General features: G+C 40.6%; 1 protein-coding gene across 14 annotated transcripts in view; it reads right to left on the reverse strand.

Moving 5' to 3' along the window:
- Positions 1-18,708, reverse strand: part of shank3a (SH3 and multiple ankyrin repeat domains 3a) — a 136,200-nt gene that overhangs the window by 53,818 nt on the left and 63,674 nt on the right. For 13 of the 14 annotated variants that reach the window (XR_005114226.2, XM_037450566.2, XM_037450563.2 and 10 more), the window contains 8 exons: positions 12,594-12,702; positions 12,261-12,412; positions 11,234-11,401; positions 8,752-8,868; positions 3,987-4,064; positions 3,439-3,505; positions 2,616-2,845; positions 2,295-2,464 (listed from right to left, as the gene is read on the reverse strand). Coding sequence is in view for 13 of the 14 variants with exons in the window: in XM_037450566.2 (XP_037306463.2) it covers positions 2,295-2,464; positions 2,616-2,845; positions 3,439-3,505; positions 3,987-4,064; positions 8,752-8,868; positions 11,234-11,401; positions 12,261-12,412; positions 12,594-12,702 (1,091 nt within the window). In the remaining variant the exon portion in view is untranslated. Of the gene's footprint in view, positions 1-2,294; positions 2,465-2,615; positions 2,846-3,438; positions 3,506-3,986; positions 4,065-8,751; positions 8,869-11,233; positions 11,402-12,260; positions 12,413-12,593; positions 12,703-13,686; positions 13,915-18,708 lie in introns of those variants that run through there. The other variant, XM_037450576.2, reaches the window with a different exon arrangement.

An 18,708-nucleotide genomic window follows, 5' to 3' on the forward strand; every position in this document is an offset into this window, starting at 1 on the left:
CTGGCGTATTCTCGTCAAGTCTGGTATCAACAGGCGGATGACATTCTTGGGGAAGTAAAGATACATTATATATTATATCATACTAATTATTATATGATTTATATATCACATTACACCAGATTACCTGTGAATAAGATTGTCAAAGTATGTCAAATGTCTTCTTTTTTTGGAATAAATATTTAACTGCAAAGTAGTGATGTGTTTTTGATCAATTAAGTGTCTTGCATTAAATCAACCTGGGATGTTTGATTTGATTGCCCTACCTAGAATATTTTCCACCGGCCGCCACTGAGATGGAGTGTGAGATGTAGTCTGAGATGGAGTCTGAGAAGGAGTCTGAGATGGAGTCTGAGAAGGAGTCTGAGATGGAGTCTGAGATGGAGTCTGAGAAGGAGTCTGAGAAGGAGTCTGAGATGGAGTCTGAGAAGGAGTCTGAGAAGGAGTCTGAGAAGGAGTCTGAGATGGAGTCTGAGAAGGAGTCTGAGAAGGAGTCTGAGATGGAGTCTGAGATGGAGTCTGAGAAGGAGTCTGAGAAGGAGTCTGAGATGGAGTCTGAGAAGGAGTCTGAGAAGGAGTCTGAGAAGGAGTCTGAGAAGGAGTCTGAGAAGGAGTCTGAGATGGAGTCTGAGATGGAGTCTGAGAAGGAGTCTGAGAAGGAGTCTGAGATGGAGTCTGAGAAGGAGTCTGAGAAGGAGTCTGAGAAGGAGTCTGGGATGGAGTCTGAGAAGGAGTCTGAGAAGGAGTCTGAGATGGAGTCTGAGATGGATTGAGTCAAGTGGCAAAAGGAAAATTAGAAGGAGAGGGCGTATGGCTGGAGCTGTGTCAGTGATGCAATTCCTCTGTTAGACTTCAAACTGCTTCACTTTAAAACACACACACACACACACAAACACACACTGTGGGTGGCATACACAGGTGTGTGGTGTACATAGAGTAGGTGATCTTGCTCTGACATATGATCATAATAAAAGCTTAACAAACAAAGTGTCAGTAAACCACTCCATCGCTCCAAGATGAGATCAGAGCCCTGGTTTTCTGTTTGTCGTATGGCTCAGAGTGGAAGGGAGGCAATTTGTTCCAGCAGCACAACCACATCTGTATATTTGTGTAACTATCAAGTGAAAAGCTGTTTTGAACTGAGTGACTCGTCCAACGATATTACTCATAACTTTAATTTCAGAATGTATCCGCTGTCACTCATTCTCTCTCTCACAAAAAGTGACAAACACAATCAGAGCTTGGCAGCCTTCAATTGCTCCCCAATGGAATAATTACTAACCACTTTCCATCTGCTGTGAACTGTGACAAAACCCATGCACATCGGTATGTTCAAGAAGCTGTACATACATGTTCTTGCATACAAACACAGAGGCAAGCAGAGACAGAGATTTCAAGTGTGATGTCAGCCTTCCGTCTGTCCTCTCAGCACGACAAATGCAGTCCTTCATCCTAGTTTGTTACATAAAGGGCCACCAGACCCACACCCTGCCACCAATCATTGTCCTCATACCCCAATAGGAACACGGGACACACAACTACAAAACCAAATTCAAATCTAACCTCATGCTGATCGCTGTTTCAATCAGAAACCATAAATCAGATTTCAGATTTAATGACCACTTTATGCTTTATACTACTTTTCAGGGTGGGTTGCAAGTGCAGTTTCGACAGGATTTAACTTTCATTGGTGCCTAGGATTGATGCATGAATAAATGAATACCAGTTTGCACCGATGATAAATCAGGTTTATCACTAGTAGCAGACGGTGGAAGATGAAATAAGACACAGATTGCTGGCTGGTGACTAACCAGAATCATTTATTACTATTTTCTTTTTGTAAATGTGGTTTGAATATCAAAGTAGGCGTTTAATCTCAAGGTCAATGATCTTTTTAAAGTTAATAGCTGCAATGACTGGTGAGTGTAAGACGTAAATTAGAAACATAGAGAGAAGAATAATTCCCTAGAAATAACATATATGACAGCACTGGGCAGCACCTTCTGCATATCAATGTATTCCAGTGTGCAATATTAATATTCTGTGCATTTTCCCTATTTCAGTTGTGCAATAATGTGAACGCAACCATTAGGTCTGGTCGTATCTCATTTGAGTTTTACGGGTTATGTTTTTGTCAATAACTTTAAGAACTTAACATCTTTACTGTAACTTGGCTTATTTATTATGCTGGTTTTTCTCTTTACTGATTTGTTCATTTTTTGTTGCACTATTTTCCTGGCTGCTGCTATACTAAAATGTGTAACAAAGGTTTATCTTATCTTACGAATCTTACGGACCTGAGTCTTCCACGATGGCCGTGTCCGTGAGGGTAGCCGTGGCTGTGGGACCTTCTGGGAACTGGCCTGTCCTCCTCGTGCGTGTGATGTAGCGAGGGCGAGCGGGAATGGGAGGACCTGGAGCTGCCCGTACTCTGTAGACTGCTGTCAGGGATCTCGCCATGAAGGCTCTGATTCAGAGCAGAAGAAGAGGAGAGCATCAAATGCAGCACATCATACACAACATACTAAATCGTTTTTTTTATTTTATTTCCCTATTTCTGTCTAGACACACACGCATTTATGTATCTGTAGAAAATGTAAACACTAGCTCGGTCTAACCTCTCCCAGGCTGCTGTGCTGCTGCCCAAAAGCTGGCAGACTGCGCAGGGAGGGAACAGGGGAGTGACCCTGACGGCCACGCATTTCTCTAGGGGCCTGAACGCGGACGTGATCGTGGTCTCCGTTCAGGTTGTTGTCACTCGCAGAGCGCAGCAAGGAGCGCGGCGAGGGCAGGCTGCCGGGCACCACGCGTCGATGGTTGGTGTAGGAGGGGGTCTCCCTGAAAGGCACTGAGGGGAGAAAGAGACCGAGAACAACTCTTTACAGACTCAGATTATCGTGTGAAGCTGCTGTAGCGTAAACTGTTCCGCAGAGATCAAGTGATATAATGATACATCTTTTATTGGAGGTACTGCAGCAAAAGCATAGCAATTAAAAATTATCGTCTTAGTGAATCTTAAAAACCATATTACATATAATTAGTGCACGCTCGGTAAAGTGTACTTACAGTACAAAAGCATTGTTCACATTAAAAGAATAATCCATTGAAAACATCACATATGACATCTATTTCAAGTTAATTGTTAAAGGGAATACAATATAACCCTAAAATAGGGGTGTTGTATCCGGCCCACACTAGATGGCAGAGTTTTCCTGTATGAAAGAAACACTCAACTCAGCAGGGATCTGACAATTCCCTGAAATCCCCTTTATTTGTATTCTAATTCCCTTTTCACTTTTGCATATAACCTTAAATTACTCTAGCTTTTCCCCTTTCTACACTTCATTCTTCAGTCTGATGCCTTTCTGGCACCACATTGATGTTCAAACCTTTAAAAGACTGAGGTCGTTTGGTGATGTGCTTCCGCTGCGGCCGACTTACCAACATCCGATGCTTTGTGGACCTTTATGATTTCCGCCAGATCAAAGTTTCCGGCTATAATGGCCACCTGGAGGTGGGGATAAAGAGAAGTAAAGAGAAAGGAAACTTGAAAAGACATGTGTTGTAAAGTGGATAGTAGTTTAATTCAATTAAAAACAATTAAAATCCAACAAATCACAAAAAAAAATGAATCACTTTTTTCTTTTGTTCCCTCTGCTAATAAATGCCTAACACATTTAGACTACCACTGTGGTAGATCAAATCTGTATGTGTGACGACATTTGGGCACTGAGTGGAACCGCCTGCCTTACCCACAAAATAATTCACTTTGATCCTCACACAAGTTTTCAAAGTTAATTTCACATGGACTTCATCAACCAGGAAGGCTGGAAATCAGACACATACTGTGATGGGGAGCCAGCTGTGGCCGGGTGCTGTTACGCTGTTTAAGTTTTTAATACCGATCGACGATTTAATGTAGCAGCAAGATGTAAGCTACGACATTACAGACAGAGGAACGTGTTGCGGTGCTCGGATACCACACATACCTGAAAGGCTGTCTGGCTGTTGTAGTTCTTTATCTCCTTATTGGCCCCCCGGAACAGGATGACTCGTGCACAGCTATCCTGGATGAGCACAGAGAGAAGTGTGGGTTTGGCTAAAACTTGGCTAAAAGTGTCATTTTGTAGTTAAGCCGGCCGTTTTGTATTAAAAATTCATATTTAAAACAACTTGAATTTAAACCTGACAGTCAAACGAGCGCGAATATGCCGGTATATGTGCGCCTGTGTGCTCTCGTACTTTGTTCTCAAAAAACGTCTTGCCTCCTGGGCACCTGACACTGATTTGATCCCCGGCGAGTACTCAGTGCACCATGTGTGAACAAAAATAAATACAATAGCAACGGAATGATCTCACTAATGAAATCGCCCCAACGATAATAAGGTTCTCGCTAATGACAGATGCAAACAATAGAAAGACTTGACAGCTAGCGTCTCCTGCCAGAATGCATGATACATAATGATTTATAAAGGTTTTAAGACATTAATAAAATCCAATCATTGTCACTTTGTAATAACAGTCTTCTAACCTAAATTTCACCTAAATTACAGGAACCATGAAGTTATATATGTTATAAAGCATTAGTTTGAATCAATGTGTCTTTTAGTCTTTTAATCTTTTAGTTACATGAAACAAAAGAAGATCAAGAGATGAAAAAGACACCAAAGGGACACAAGCATTCCCTGAATAAAAGGTTTTTTTTAATAAAATTGCATTCAATCTACAGTGAGTTGGCAAAGCAATGGCTAAATTATGACTAAAAGATATAAAGAAATGGGCTGGGATTGAGTCAATAGAAGAAACACATTCCAACAAGCACAAAAAAAGTCCTCATCAATAGTTCACAACCACACATGTAGGTCTCTTGTGTGTCAGACTATTATTGCTGTGTGTGTAAAAAAGCCCTGGCTCTTAAGGCATAACACCATTCCCATTTGTAAATGTGTAGACATGCTAATGTGTCCATGTGTGACTTGAAGAGGGGCGATGCGTGATTAAACACTGATGAAGAATTAGCAGGATTAGCCTGGCTCTACAATCAGCGCAATGACTCCTGTCGACTCACAACATCAAATCAACATTTGGTTCAGTTAATGACGTCCATGTGACTTATCTCATCAAGCTGGCTGTATCTGATGAACCGCTGTATTGTTATACCATATCATGTATACTACCGTTTGAGGTTAACGCTGATTCACTGTGGCATCCTCTTCTGGTAAGACGCGTCAATGGGAGCTATGGGGGGTGCACCTGAACTAAGCTGGGTGTAAACGCCTGCGAAGTGGGGGGCCCCATCGAGTCAATTAACCCCCATTGAGATGTATAAATGTACAGAAAGAAATATAATGAATAAAATCGGTCGGTCAGTAGCATGTCAGGGAGCAGTGGCAGATCAAACCTCCACAAAATGTAGCCATCCGACACCATTCATCCAAGTTTCATGAAAATAGGGCCACGGTTTGTGTTTCTACTGATCAACACAACAAACCCAAATGATCCTCCTTGACGACGACATTAACGATGTTTCTGTACCAACCCACAGCTAAGGGTTACACGCAAGGCCTACTTGGCACACTTAAATCTCTCCATTATGTGCATGTTACAATGTACCACACTCTACTACTACTGCTCACATTGATGTTACCTTCTTAAAAGAATGCCGCTCAGTAGTTGAATTCCTGAGATTGTGCTACACGCACCACACACACATACGTGCAAAGGACTGCCAATTACAGTGCAGGCCATCTGTCTTGCGCTTTTCTCCAAAGCTCCCTATAGGAATTCATTAAGAAAAGCTTTCCAGCGGTCCTCACCATGGTTTGCTGGATGTGATTACATTTTTGAAACAAGAATACACAGTGAGCTAAGTCGAGTACTTTACAGTAATGACGTGGGTCAGCCATGTGTAAAGAGTGAGACAGATGGTACCTCTCTTAGCCATGTCTAAGAGTTGAGGATTCTTCTCTCATTAGATTTGAAGCAGATTTGGCATCCACTGGGAGTAGAGTTTGTTTATAAATTGGATTGTGACATCAAAAGCACATAAGATGTGCAATTTAGGTCTGAAATATTTCTCATTATCATCTGCAACAACAGCATAACAAAAGTACTGTAGCACAAGTGTTTTTTCCTCTATGCAGCTTATGAAGAAGTGGCTCAGAGATTGAATTGATCTGTGGTTTGAACAGTTCTGTGTGTGTCCCGCATAGCCTCTCTTTAATTTCAGTCGTCAGGGTGGTCCACAGTTGTCATTATACTACCTACTGTGTCCTTTCTCAATACTTTACAGAACCAGCTTGCATCTGTCTGCCGGGTAAAGACCCCTAGTATGGCTTCATTCCCTGCTGCTGATCGCGGGTGCCATGCTGAAAGCCCAGTGAGTAAATGGTAATGGCCAGCCGGACCCCCTCAATGGGAGCATTGATCCGGTTTACACTGTTGCTGCTGATTATGTTATCTTGCCATTCATCCACTCTCCCTTCATCGAAACCCCTCTTTTCTCTCTCCATATTGATGAATTGATCTTCACCACTGCACTACCAGGCTCCGGTTAGGGATAGGTTTCTTTAGGATTTTTGAATGTACTTGCTCTGTGCTTGGATGGAAGGTGTGGGGGGGGGGGAACATACAAGAAGTATATAGACCCTTAAAATAAAGTCCCTGATTAGTGTGTTCTTATTAGGTAACATTAGCGATGTGTGGTGTTGCCGATGTTACTTCAGTGGACGAGGATGGGCGGCTGCTCGACAAACAATAGAAAACTCTATATTGCTGGTATTTCCTCCTTTACCTTCAAGGGTTTTATTGCATTTGAGGTAACGGTTATCTACATTTACAGGCAACAACCGCCACACTTTGGACATTTTGCTTTTCTCCGCCATGATGAGCTAGTGTCAGCACAACTCTGCCCTAAGTTTTTTAGGCAGAAACTTATAAAATACTGATGCAGAACCATTAACTGGTAACAGGTAGAACTTGGTATTGGGGGGGGGGCGTCACCAGTTCCCCGTCAATTCAACCAGCCCGTTTCTTTCTTTAATGGGTCAGAATAATCCAAGCCTTTTTTTGGCAGGGCATCAGAACAATCATCAGTGGTGGAAGCACACAAGAGTTGGAACCATATCTATTGTTAGACTTGCAAAAAGTTGCACATTAAATTAAATTATTCATCCATCTTCTTTCTTTATATACACTCACATGGACAATCACACACACTCACAACTCCTGTCTCTCCCTTGACTGAGAAGTGTTAACATATAATGACTTCAGTCAAATGGATGTGTTACAAACAGATTGTGTTAAGTTTTGATGCTGTGCTTTCAAAAGTTGAAAACCTCTCTCCCTCACTCTCATGAACCTATGGTCCAGTCGAAGCAGCTCATTCCTCATGAATGGAATACACAGTTGAAATTATACAAAAAAACACATTTTTTACTTGTTAATGAAGTCCTAGCAAAGTGCTCATTTAATGTTCATGAACTGAGCACTACGGGCTTTTTCAAATGAAGGAGGAGAAAGAAACCTCTTCAAGAACTTCCATTTACAGGTTTCTCATGCAGCCTTTAGCCAACACAATGTTGTGTTGTCCTGGTAGATTTTTCCAAGGAGTATGCTGGTTTCCACCGTCTCCTTACAGCATTCTCATGTAACTCTCTGTTACATATATATACAGTATATATACTGTATATAGTTACGTTCTGTCTGTAGTCATTCATATTTTAAAATACACAATATTTTTAATATTTATTCTATCAAAGAGCCTACATAGAGGATTACTTTTCAGCCATTTAGGTTTTCCAGTGTACCACAAGAAAAGTGCCACCACCCCAACCATCATCTCAGGCATTGCAAATTTTCCTACTTGGGAACAGGAAATGATGGGAGTTGTACAAGGGGGAGCTACAAAGGGGACGTGTCCGCCTAATACTGATTTTGGTGAAATGTTCTATATTTTTCTTATTTCCAACAATTCCTGTGAATAAAGACGTTATTGTTGATCAGGGTGTTATTCACTACTGAGATTTATTATGAATACAACACATTTCTGCCAGCGTGAATACTTCCCAGAGCACCAATTGGTAATTAATGAGCAGAATATTTTCCTTTTCATCTATTTATTGATGTATGGATATACATGCCCATAAGGATGTTGGATTAAAACTTAAAACCTATAAATATAAAACAGTTTAAGCAATTCCTCAAAAATAGGGTCCTAGCGTGTACAAAATGAATCAAAGCTTGATGTAGTCATTATGATAAAAAGAATCAACGTTATCAACAATACAACCATTCTGTCAACGGCTGTTATAGATGCAAGATACCATCAGCACTAATGGCATCATGCCTGGGAGACTAAGATCACGGAGGGTCGGGTTGACATGGAAAGAGCTATAAAGGACAGCCCAGCGGACCTGGTGGTGAACAGCATACAATTCATAGAAAGGAACGAAAACCACAAGCTTGTAAGTAAGTTTAGGTAATTAAGCGCTCCTGTGAAGATTATGTCATGATAATTTACTGTGTTTAATAAATACGATTTTCACATAGGATTTTAGCCCTGTCCACTAACGTAAATGCATGAAACAGACATTGCGCCATGCTGTGTGGGAGTGTGACATTTTCTCTTACATCGTTACTGAACATTGGCCTTAGACGTAAACCGGGTATTGCACATTTAACCAAAATGAATGTAATTCCACAGAAAACTCCACTTCTCAAGCACACAAGCATATTCATTTTAATTACTGGTACCTGGTTGTAGAGAGCACACACATGCAGTGCGGTGTTTCCAGATGCATTCTGGGCGCTCATGTCAGCTCCGTAGAACAGCAGGTGTTCCAGGTGTTGCACGTGGCCATAGCGGCATGCCTGAAAAGACATAACCACAATCACATTTACTATATTTATAAAACAAATCCTAATTTACTTTCAAAGGTAAAAGGTAGCCACCAACATGGTGGTGAAAAGCTCATTAGGTTTTGAAGTATAGTTTTGATCAGTCTGGTGCAACCTAAACAATTGAGAGATTGGCTGCCTGTTTGCGGGATTTTTTAATGTAACTAAACCTCTTTTCTTTTCCACAAAATACAGTTGGAGCAGAGATGGGGGAATAGGGGAATTGCTTGAATATTTTAAAATAAAAGGGAGCACACAGTAACAACTAAAACATCTACACCTCAAAAATACTTTACTATTTAATCTATTATTTTGTTTTCCCTTGAGATAGTTCTCCTTAACTATGCTTTTAAGAGTCTCTAAAAGCAAGAAAACAACTTGTCTGTATCACCTGAGGCAAATATGTGACTTAAAATTATTCTGACAAAAGTTGAGCTTCTTTACTTACTACACTTTTCATCTAATCTTTATCTGTCTCCTCTCCCATCTTTCCCTTCTTCTGCAGGGTTTTGTCATGTGTCATTGAAAGAATTACACCAACCCTTCAAAGCAATTGTTCCCTCCCTCCTGTGTCCAGTCTTGCTAAGAGTGTGTGACAGCAGTGAGACACCACACAAATGATGCTGGGATTGTTGCTGGCTTTCAGCAGTGTATCCTATTGTACACGATATATACCCCTAGAATACTAATGCGTGAAAGGACATCCAAAAAAAGGGGGGGGGGGCGGGGGGACGAGAGCAAGGAGGTGAAATAAATCAAATAGGGAGAAAATGTGTAGAGCTGAGGGGTTCTTAGATTTATTTTACTGTATCTTCTAAACACAATACACATAATCTGATACAGCATTGGAATATCTGTATATCCTTTCATTGAAAACTTGTACTATGTCTGCAAACTGTCTTTGTCTCCACCAAGGTAGCCCTTGCTCTAAGGAAAGCAAAAATGGTTTAGAAGCCCATAGACGAGGCATTATGCAACAACAATTATCAATCTTCAGAGGACAAACTTTGGAAAAACAATTGTGAATCGCTTGTGTCAGACTGATGAGTATGACTGATGGGTACTGATGTGCACATTGAGCTAATTAAAGCAAAAGCATCATCAACGCCCTTACAACCATCAAATAAGGCCACTCAGATCTGTGTGTGTAAGCTTTGATTTGCATTTTCTTTCTAAGGCAGCGCTTCCGATCCTGCTGTCAGATATCAGAAAGATAATTACACAACAAATTTAGCAGCGTCAGTAGTGGCATTAGAGTCCCAATTTGTGGGTACAGTATTGATAGTATATGATCCGGCGTTACAGAAGAGGCACATTGTGACCAACATGAAGAACAAATGTTTTAAGCTACATGAGTTCCCGGGAAGAAGGACAGACCCATTTATGAAGGATAATAAAAACTAAACAAGACACATCAGGACTCCATGGGAATATTCTTGTACCTCAGGGAAAAGTGTAACAAATTGGTGAAGGAAATCCCTTAAGTTGATCTCATGTGGCACAAATTTCCAATGAAAACTGTTAAAAATAAAAACAGTTACTATACTTCACCAATATCAATAACTGAGATATGAGGTTTAATTCGGCTTACTCTAGGAAAAATACAACTTTTGAACTTTTGGTAATAATAATAATTACTTCACTCTAACTATGATATCATAACCTTGAGATGAACTACACCAGAGTGTGGCGCAAGTAACTATCTATATAAGTAAAATAAATAAATAAATAAAAATAATAAAAATATATTCACTGATATTTAGCCTCTTTTTGTAAATTTACATGTGCACACATGGGTTTCTATGCTCACTTGAACTTAAAGCAATCATATTTTTTATCTATATTTAAAAACATAGTGTTGTGTGATTATTTATTTATTTACCACAGAACACTTAAGAAGGTTTAAAAATGATATTGCCAAAACATGTAGCTCATGACCTTTTATCCTTTGGTATTTGCATAGCATTCAATATGTCTCTGTGTGTGTATACTACAAGGATAAGTGTCTATGGTTGCCCAATGAGCAATACCGTGAATCAGTAACGGTTCCGTAAATCAGAAATTTGTTTTGGCACTCCACCCATGTAAATTTATAGAAAAACAAGAAAGTTTTTAAATTGTGCAATTATGCAAATATGCAAATGGTAACGCAATTGACTGAACAGATTGCCAATAGAGTAAATGTCCAATCTGTACTGGGAAAAAAATTCAAGCTGAGCAAAAACACTAAAATCAACTCAATGAAAACTGGTAATCCAGGCAAGACCTTTTACCCTGCACCTACATCTCCATTCTGCAAACAACACATCCCAGCTGTGTGTGTGTGTGTGTTAGTTACCTGATGTATCTCCTGCCAGCCATTCTCATCCACACAGCCAACTTGTGCATGATCATGCAGGAGCAGCTCACAGCAGTAGGGGTCTCCTCCTACCATGGAGCTGTGGTAGAGAGGAGTCAGCCCCCTACTGTCTTTATAGTCAGGCGATGCACCCAAGTCCAACAGCGTCTAGTGGGGTAGGAGGAAGGTTAGGGGCACTTCATACAGTCCCAAGTCACAATGTGAGGTTTGAGAAGAGACCAGTAAAAAGGTTTATGTTGTTTCTACATATATGTTATTAAAAACACGTAAATGCTGTTGCAAGAATAATTCTCTGTAGGACCGTAGGAAAAAAAACCCTGACCATCTAAAAACAATGTATGTCAGCCATCCATACTGTTAAGAGGGCAGTCAATGTCAGGGCTGACATAGAGACCGGCAGCCATTGACACTCACATTCACACACCTAAACCTGCCATTTAGAGTCACCAATTAAACTGACCCCTAGGGCCTGTCTTTGGACTGTGAAAGGAAGCTGGATTTCCTGGAGACAGACACCGGGAGAACATGCAAACACCACTCAGAAAGGCCGCTGGGTGGTGTTGAACCCTGGAGCTTCTTGCTGTGAGGGGACAGTACTAACCACTACACCACCATGTATGTATCTTACATGGCACTGTGACATTAAATATTTGTATTACGACAATGAGAAATAACCAATTTCCTTCTCAACAGTTCAACAGGAAAATAAATGGCATGCTTCATGTAAATCCTTTCATTGAGGTTACAAGCATCCTCAAACCAGGCACATACAAGGCCATTTAATGAATATGCCAGCCCATTTAAAGGGATCATGTAAATCCTCACATATTTAGTAATAGCTCGAGCCCCATCTGTACGCAATTGGTCGAGTATTCTTTGCCAGATATTGCCTACCTGTAAGTTCTCTTCTCCAAGGGAACATTTTTGCAAGCAAGCAATTGGTTTAGTGAAGAAATAAAAGTGATTAGTCAGGTTTCTGCGACCTTTGTGTGTGCACTGCACTCACTATAAGTGCTGTGTGGTTCTTGCTGCGCACGGCCTTGTGCAGGGCTGTTATGCCATCTTTTGTTCTGAAGTCCAGATGCGCCCCTCCACTCTTTAGCACCTTGATGAGATCTGCACATCCCTCCAGCTGTGCTGCGAGCGTGAGAGGACATTCTGTAAAAAGCAAACAATAACCAAAATGTTATTTCTGCATTGTTCTTCTTAGTATATTAATATCAAACAATTGAAGCTGTCAATATTTGAGGACCGCTCCCTAGATTTATCAAAACTGTGGGTTTACATTTTCAACAAACATGCATTTGGCTCAATGCTAACTAAGAAGATAGTTCCTCACCTCCTGTATCTGGATCATGGAAGTTGGGGTCCAGGCCTTTTTCCAGGAACCTTGAGACCTTTTCAATGTTCCTTTGCTGCATATACTCCATGAACTTCTTCAGGTTTGCCTAATGATGGGAGACAAGGGAGTGGGGAGGAGGTAGGGGGGAAGTGAAGATAAAGACAGTTGTGATTGGTTGATGTCAGACTCATGTGGATGTGGATGTTTAATAATGCAGTTCAGAGATAAAAGCTAAAGTCACTGCTCTCTCCTTCTGTGTTTGAAGCTTTTAGTCGCTCATGCCAAGCAATGGGTCATGTGCAGTAGATATAAAAGCAATGATAGGATAGCAAAAAAGACCAGAAAAGGGCTGTAATGCTGAAATGGAGCACTTTCCTTTGGATATCAGAGCCAAAAAAATGTGATTCCGAGGCTAACATCACAGTTTCAGTTCAAATGTAATGGTTATCATATTGTAATGCATCATAGAGTCTAACTCTGGGGTTTAAAACTGTTAAAGACAGGCAAAAACATAAGCACAAAGCCAGGATCCCAATATAGTCATATTGTACACACACAAAAACATTAAAATCTGGTTAAACCTGTGCGGTGATGAATATGGACAAATGAATAGAGGCGGAAATGAAGCTTTGAGCGAGGTACCAGTACTAACATCTCATAATATATTAGTATAGCCTGAAGAATCAAAACAACAATCTATCTTGGAATATCTGAGGCACAATATTATAGTGCATAAAGTGGCTTGTGCAATACTTAGAAAAGGCTTGGAGTAAAATAGTAATTTGATAAATTACCCTACTACACTATGGAGCGATCCTAACATATAAAGTGTCAAAGAGAACATGAATTGAGACAATATCTGGATAATACAAAATTATCTTGAACAGACTTTTTTCATTACTATTTTAATTATCTGGTTCGCATTCTCAGTCATTATGTAACATCCACATGTGCAAAACCATTCAGACACAAACACACATGCGCATATATTACATTTTACACAGCTGAATTACTTAGCACGCTGCATTTAATGTAACAAACACTGACATTGCAAGAAGGCAAAAAGCACTCAGCAGCCGTAGACACTCACCATATGTGGCAGCATATACTGCATATCCCTTGTTCTTTAAAAGTCACACCCTGCACCTTCCGGATTCAAACATCACCCTCAATATTTCCCCGCACACCAAGTCGTCTGCAGCCTCTAAAAGCTTTTTTCTCATGCACACCACATGGGCATTCTGGGTGGATCGGTCGACTGCTACTCTCACCATCTCCAAGTCAAACTGTGAGAGACAAATTCACTTTGGCTGTTTCCTTTTTTTTCCCGATGCTCTGTGAGGCAGTTGTTATGGTGATAGGATACAAAGACAGCTCTGACAGCCAATGTACACACAAGTGGGAAGAGCATTGAGGTTGTGTTTGTGAGTGTGTGTGAGAGTGTGTGTGTCCTGCACAATGCCTCGGATACTGCCTTCAAGAGACTCGTAGATGATTTGCCAGCGATCAGCTGGGTCTGATGTGTGATTTATTGCATGTTGAACAGAGGGATTACGATAAGCATTTGTAATGATTTATCTGTTTTGGATAAATGTCTCAATAAACAATGTCCATACAATCCTTAATAATAATAATTCAATATAAAATCAACATAATTTTCTTTAACTTCTTCTTCTTCTATCTTCTATCTTCAAAATAGATCATTTAATATATGTGTGGTACCCCGGTCTGTCATTTATTCATTGACATGCCATTGACATATGAATGTGAATACTGTCCCGCATCGGGTATCACACTGTTATTAATGATCTCTGGATGTGGCTTTCTTTCGTTTTCTTGGAGGACAACTGACTAATCGGATAATAATATTCTTACGTGTTACGGTTATGTAGCCTGAAGCTGAAACAGATACCTTACTAGCCAGCTGATCCGGCATGTAATCCACAACAAAGTCCCTAGCACCTTCTCTTGTGTATTTATTTTTTCCTTAACACTACGACAAGCCTCCCTCATGAATACATACTTACAGCTCCACAATTTCATTGCAAGTTTCCATGTAGGGCAATCTGTTGTAGTTACCTCCAGAGATAACAAGATAGTTCACTCACTGGCAACACATGCACAATGTCTCCATGGGAATCTAAAGATGGAGCAGAGGAAGGTCTTTATCCCACCATAATTGTTTTGGCTAATAAAGCAGCATAAATACTTTTTTTACTCATCTGTCACAGACACACAGTAAATGTCACACCTGAAGCGTGTATTCTCACCTCACTGCTCCTTAAATCCCACACTTCATTCCAAACAATAAGCGTGACAGTATTATACTTTGAGAAATGCCACTAAGGCAAAAGAAAATGTCAGCTTTACACTGTGAAAATATATGGTTTACCAAAACTGCTGGAATGTGGCAAGGTCATGACAAACCTACTCAGAATTTAAATTTGTTAAAACCTCTACCGGATGAAGAAGGTAAATAGTGTGACGACAAACAGAAGAGAAAAGATGAAAGATAGTATCTTATCTGAGTGCAACAGAGCAACAAACATAAGCATTAATAAACACAGAGAATCTACAGGAATTTAATAACTTTAATCCAGCAAAATATCCCGCGGATTCAGTTTGATTCTCCGCACAAGGTGTCTGCTCGACGAGAAATTACTCTTCAACTACAGGGTTTCTGTTGTCCTGCCTGCCTGTCAGACCTTTGTTGTCTGTGCATTCTTTTAAAGCTTTCGTGCTACAACTGATTGACATTTCTAGCCAATTACCTGAAAAAGATTCTTCTATGAATTTATTGTTAATACAACCAATATAAATCTGCAAATCAATGCATACATATGGAAGTAAATCTGTGCCATCGGGGGTTGAAATAAAAAGTTGATTGAATTTCTAGCACTGAATATTTATGCATTGAAATTATGTACCTGAATGTTTTTCAACATTAAAACACCGCAAAAAAATTCAACCTAAAAAAAAAAAATGTTGAAATATTCGAAATGGAGGCTACAATATTCAACCGCAAAAAATTCAACCTTGGCACACCAATATGCGGGACACTAAGGAGGAGCAATCGATTCTAGATTCAAGATCAGGAGCGTGCGTCAAGCTAAAGGAGCGAGCACCCAAAACACCTTCGGCTTCGGATTGTATCCATGTCCAATAATAACGGGACTTTAACTCTTCTTCATGCCATCAGTGTGGCAACGTATGAAGAAATACATAAAAGAACATATAATGTTCACCCTAAACCAAAACGTTTGCTTGCCACTGACGATATACAACTCTATTAAAATATACAAATCAACTAAAATCCCTTAAACTCGGTTGGCCGAGTGGGTAGCACAGCCGCTCTGTGGCACTACGTTATTTTGCGCGACACGGTTCAAATCCCGGTTGTGGCGGACTTTTAATAAATGTTCTTTTATGTATTTCTTCATACGTGGCAGTGACGTAGTGCTCACTTATACAATCGTAATCGCTGCAATGGATATGGGATGCATTTTTGAACATTTTCAGAACAATATGTTTGCAAATGTGTGACGACTCAAGTGACGGAGGCAGACAACACCTGCCTGCCGGGGGGAAACAAACACGCACCCGTAGCCAAACCAGTAGGTTCAAAAACCAGTAGGCACGTAACACCGGGGGAAAACAAACACGCACCCGTAGCCAAACCAGTAGTTCAAAAACCAGTAGGCACGTAACACCGTCACTGAAAAATAGGTTCTCGTTTCAGACTTTACGAGCAAATACAGGATCCCTTTGAGATAAATTCTAAAGCCTTGCATTAAGACGTACATCCCTTTATGTAAGACTCTGCGCTACTTGCAGGTCGCTGTGTTGTGCCAGATCCTCAATAAAGTTTACCCATGGTCACGAAGACTCATTTAACGTTACGTGGACTTTGAATGTCGCTTAATACCCAACTGAGATCGGCTTGTGCCGCTGTGAAAAAGGATCCTTCCACCGACGCTACTGCGGTTATTCCTGCAGGTCCTGTCGGGTTTATGCGTCTGCACGCTCCGCTAAAGCCGCTGCCCCCCCACTACGATACAGCGTTATCTCAGCATTATTAAATGAATTCAAAACTAGAAGAAGAGGCGTATTGTGAGCGGCTGTACGCTCTCGTTTAACTTCCGCTTAGTTCATGTCCAACACAGTCTGTTAATGTACAAATGTCAGCTGTCTATTACGGAATCTTACAGACACAAACCACACTGATGACATGAAGAAGAGTTAAAGCCCCGTTATTATGGGACATGGATACAATCCGAAGCTGAAGGTGTTTTGGGTGCTCGCTCCTTTAGCTTGACGCACGCTCCTGATCTTGAATCTAGAATCGATGGCTCTTCCTTAGTGTCCCGGATGTTGGTGTGCCAAGGTTGAATTTATTTGGGTTGAATATTGTAGCCTCCGCATATTGGTGTGCCAAGGTTGAATTTTTTGCGGTTGAATATTGTAGCCTCCATTTCGAATATTTCAACATTTTTTTTTTTAGGTTGAATTTTTTTGCGGTGTTTTAATGTTGAAAAACATTCAGGTACATAATTTCAATGCATAAATATTCAGTGCTAGAAATTCAATCAACTTTTTATTTCAACCCCCGATGGCACAGATTTACTTCCATACATACACCACAACCGCCAATGCTAATGCCGGTCTTGAGGGGAAGCGTTGTTACTGGAGTCATTTAGTGTAAAACCTGGATGAGGGCCTCCGTGCCATCTTCTCTTAAATACTGAATAATTAGGCATACTTTCTTAGTTTCCCTCAGCCTTTCATAGTTTTGCCCCAGCTTCATAAAGGGAGATGTACTCACAATGTTCAGTAGCTAATGTGCATCCATGTGTGATCCATACAGCACGCACGTATGTGTGTCAAACATTTTCGCTGCCCTATATTCACACTTATTGCCACATGGCTACATCGCCCCCGGCCCCTCACAGCTGGCCTTCACTACACTCTGCCATTGATAAGTAGTAATTAAAAGGATCACCAACATGATGCCTATTTGGGGAGAGATCATAGACTGACCCAATGTGAGCTGGCCCATGAAACACACACATGTTCTAAAGAGCCATGTTGCTAAGGCAGAGTGAGCCAGGGCAGTGGGTCATGGGTAAGCTCTGGGGAGCGTCAGACATCAGGGTGGCGTGAGAGGAGCCTGAACAGTTGGCATAGAGCAGCCCTCAAGCGGACGTGGATGTAATGCTTGACTCCGTTGAAACATGGTGCTGCTGTCAGTGCAAGCTGCAATACAGATTCTGTATCGTGAAGACAAGCACATGGGTGCGTTAAAAGACATTAATCGAGGCTCAGTGCCTCACAGGGAGGAGTTCAAACCATGGATGACCATGACGAGAACACTGTTGGAGAGAATATTTAAGATTTTAAAATGAAGATGAAATTACCTGGATATTTATTATCTTAATATCTTTCTCAATGTAGGGGTAATAGAGGAAGCTTAGTGGCCTCATTGCAACCTTGATGTCATTGAACAAACTCCGGATTCTGCCAATTCTGCATTTTACAACTTCTCAGACAAAGATTTCAGGACCATTGAAGTTTTTGTGGAGGGAAGTTGATTTAGCAAGAAATACATATGCAGAGTATGCTTAAGCCCAATTGCATTCCCTATGGGACCCACTGGTAGTAAATGTAAAATCTAAAGCATTGCACATGAAAGTTAGCCGTCCCATAGTGTGATGATAGTGAGCAAAAAAGAAGACTGTTAAGAATTGTTACTGATCTCAATGAGGCTGCAACTTTTGGCTCATACGAGGCTGGTCTAAGCATGTAAGCCACCATGTACACCTTGTTGACAGTAAGGTGTCATGTTTGTACAGTAAAGTTTATTCAGATGCCTGGTGACATGTCAGCCGGTCTTGACAGCAGTAAAGAAAAATGTAGTGACGCTGACTGACTCCACAGTGTCACTGATGAGCAACAAAAATGAAACTAATGTATTTAATTTGTCTTAATAACATCTAAGCACTCGGTTAATTCTGTTACTATGAAAATCTAGTTTTAAAAATTCACGGAGTGGCCACTAATACAATAATATAAAATACAGATTGTGGCATGGACAATAATTCACACGTAAAAAAGA

Source organism: Pungitius pungitius, chromosome 6 (genome assembly GCF_949316345.1).
Source record: "Pungitius pungitius chromosome 6, fPunPun2.1, whole genome shotgun sequence".
NCBI classification, from domain to species: Eukaryota; Metazoa; Chordata; class Actinopteri; order Perciformes; family Gasterosteidae; genus Pungitius; species Pungitius pungitius.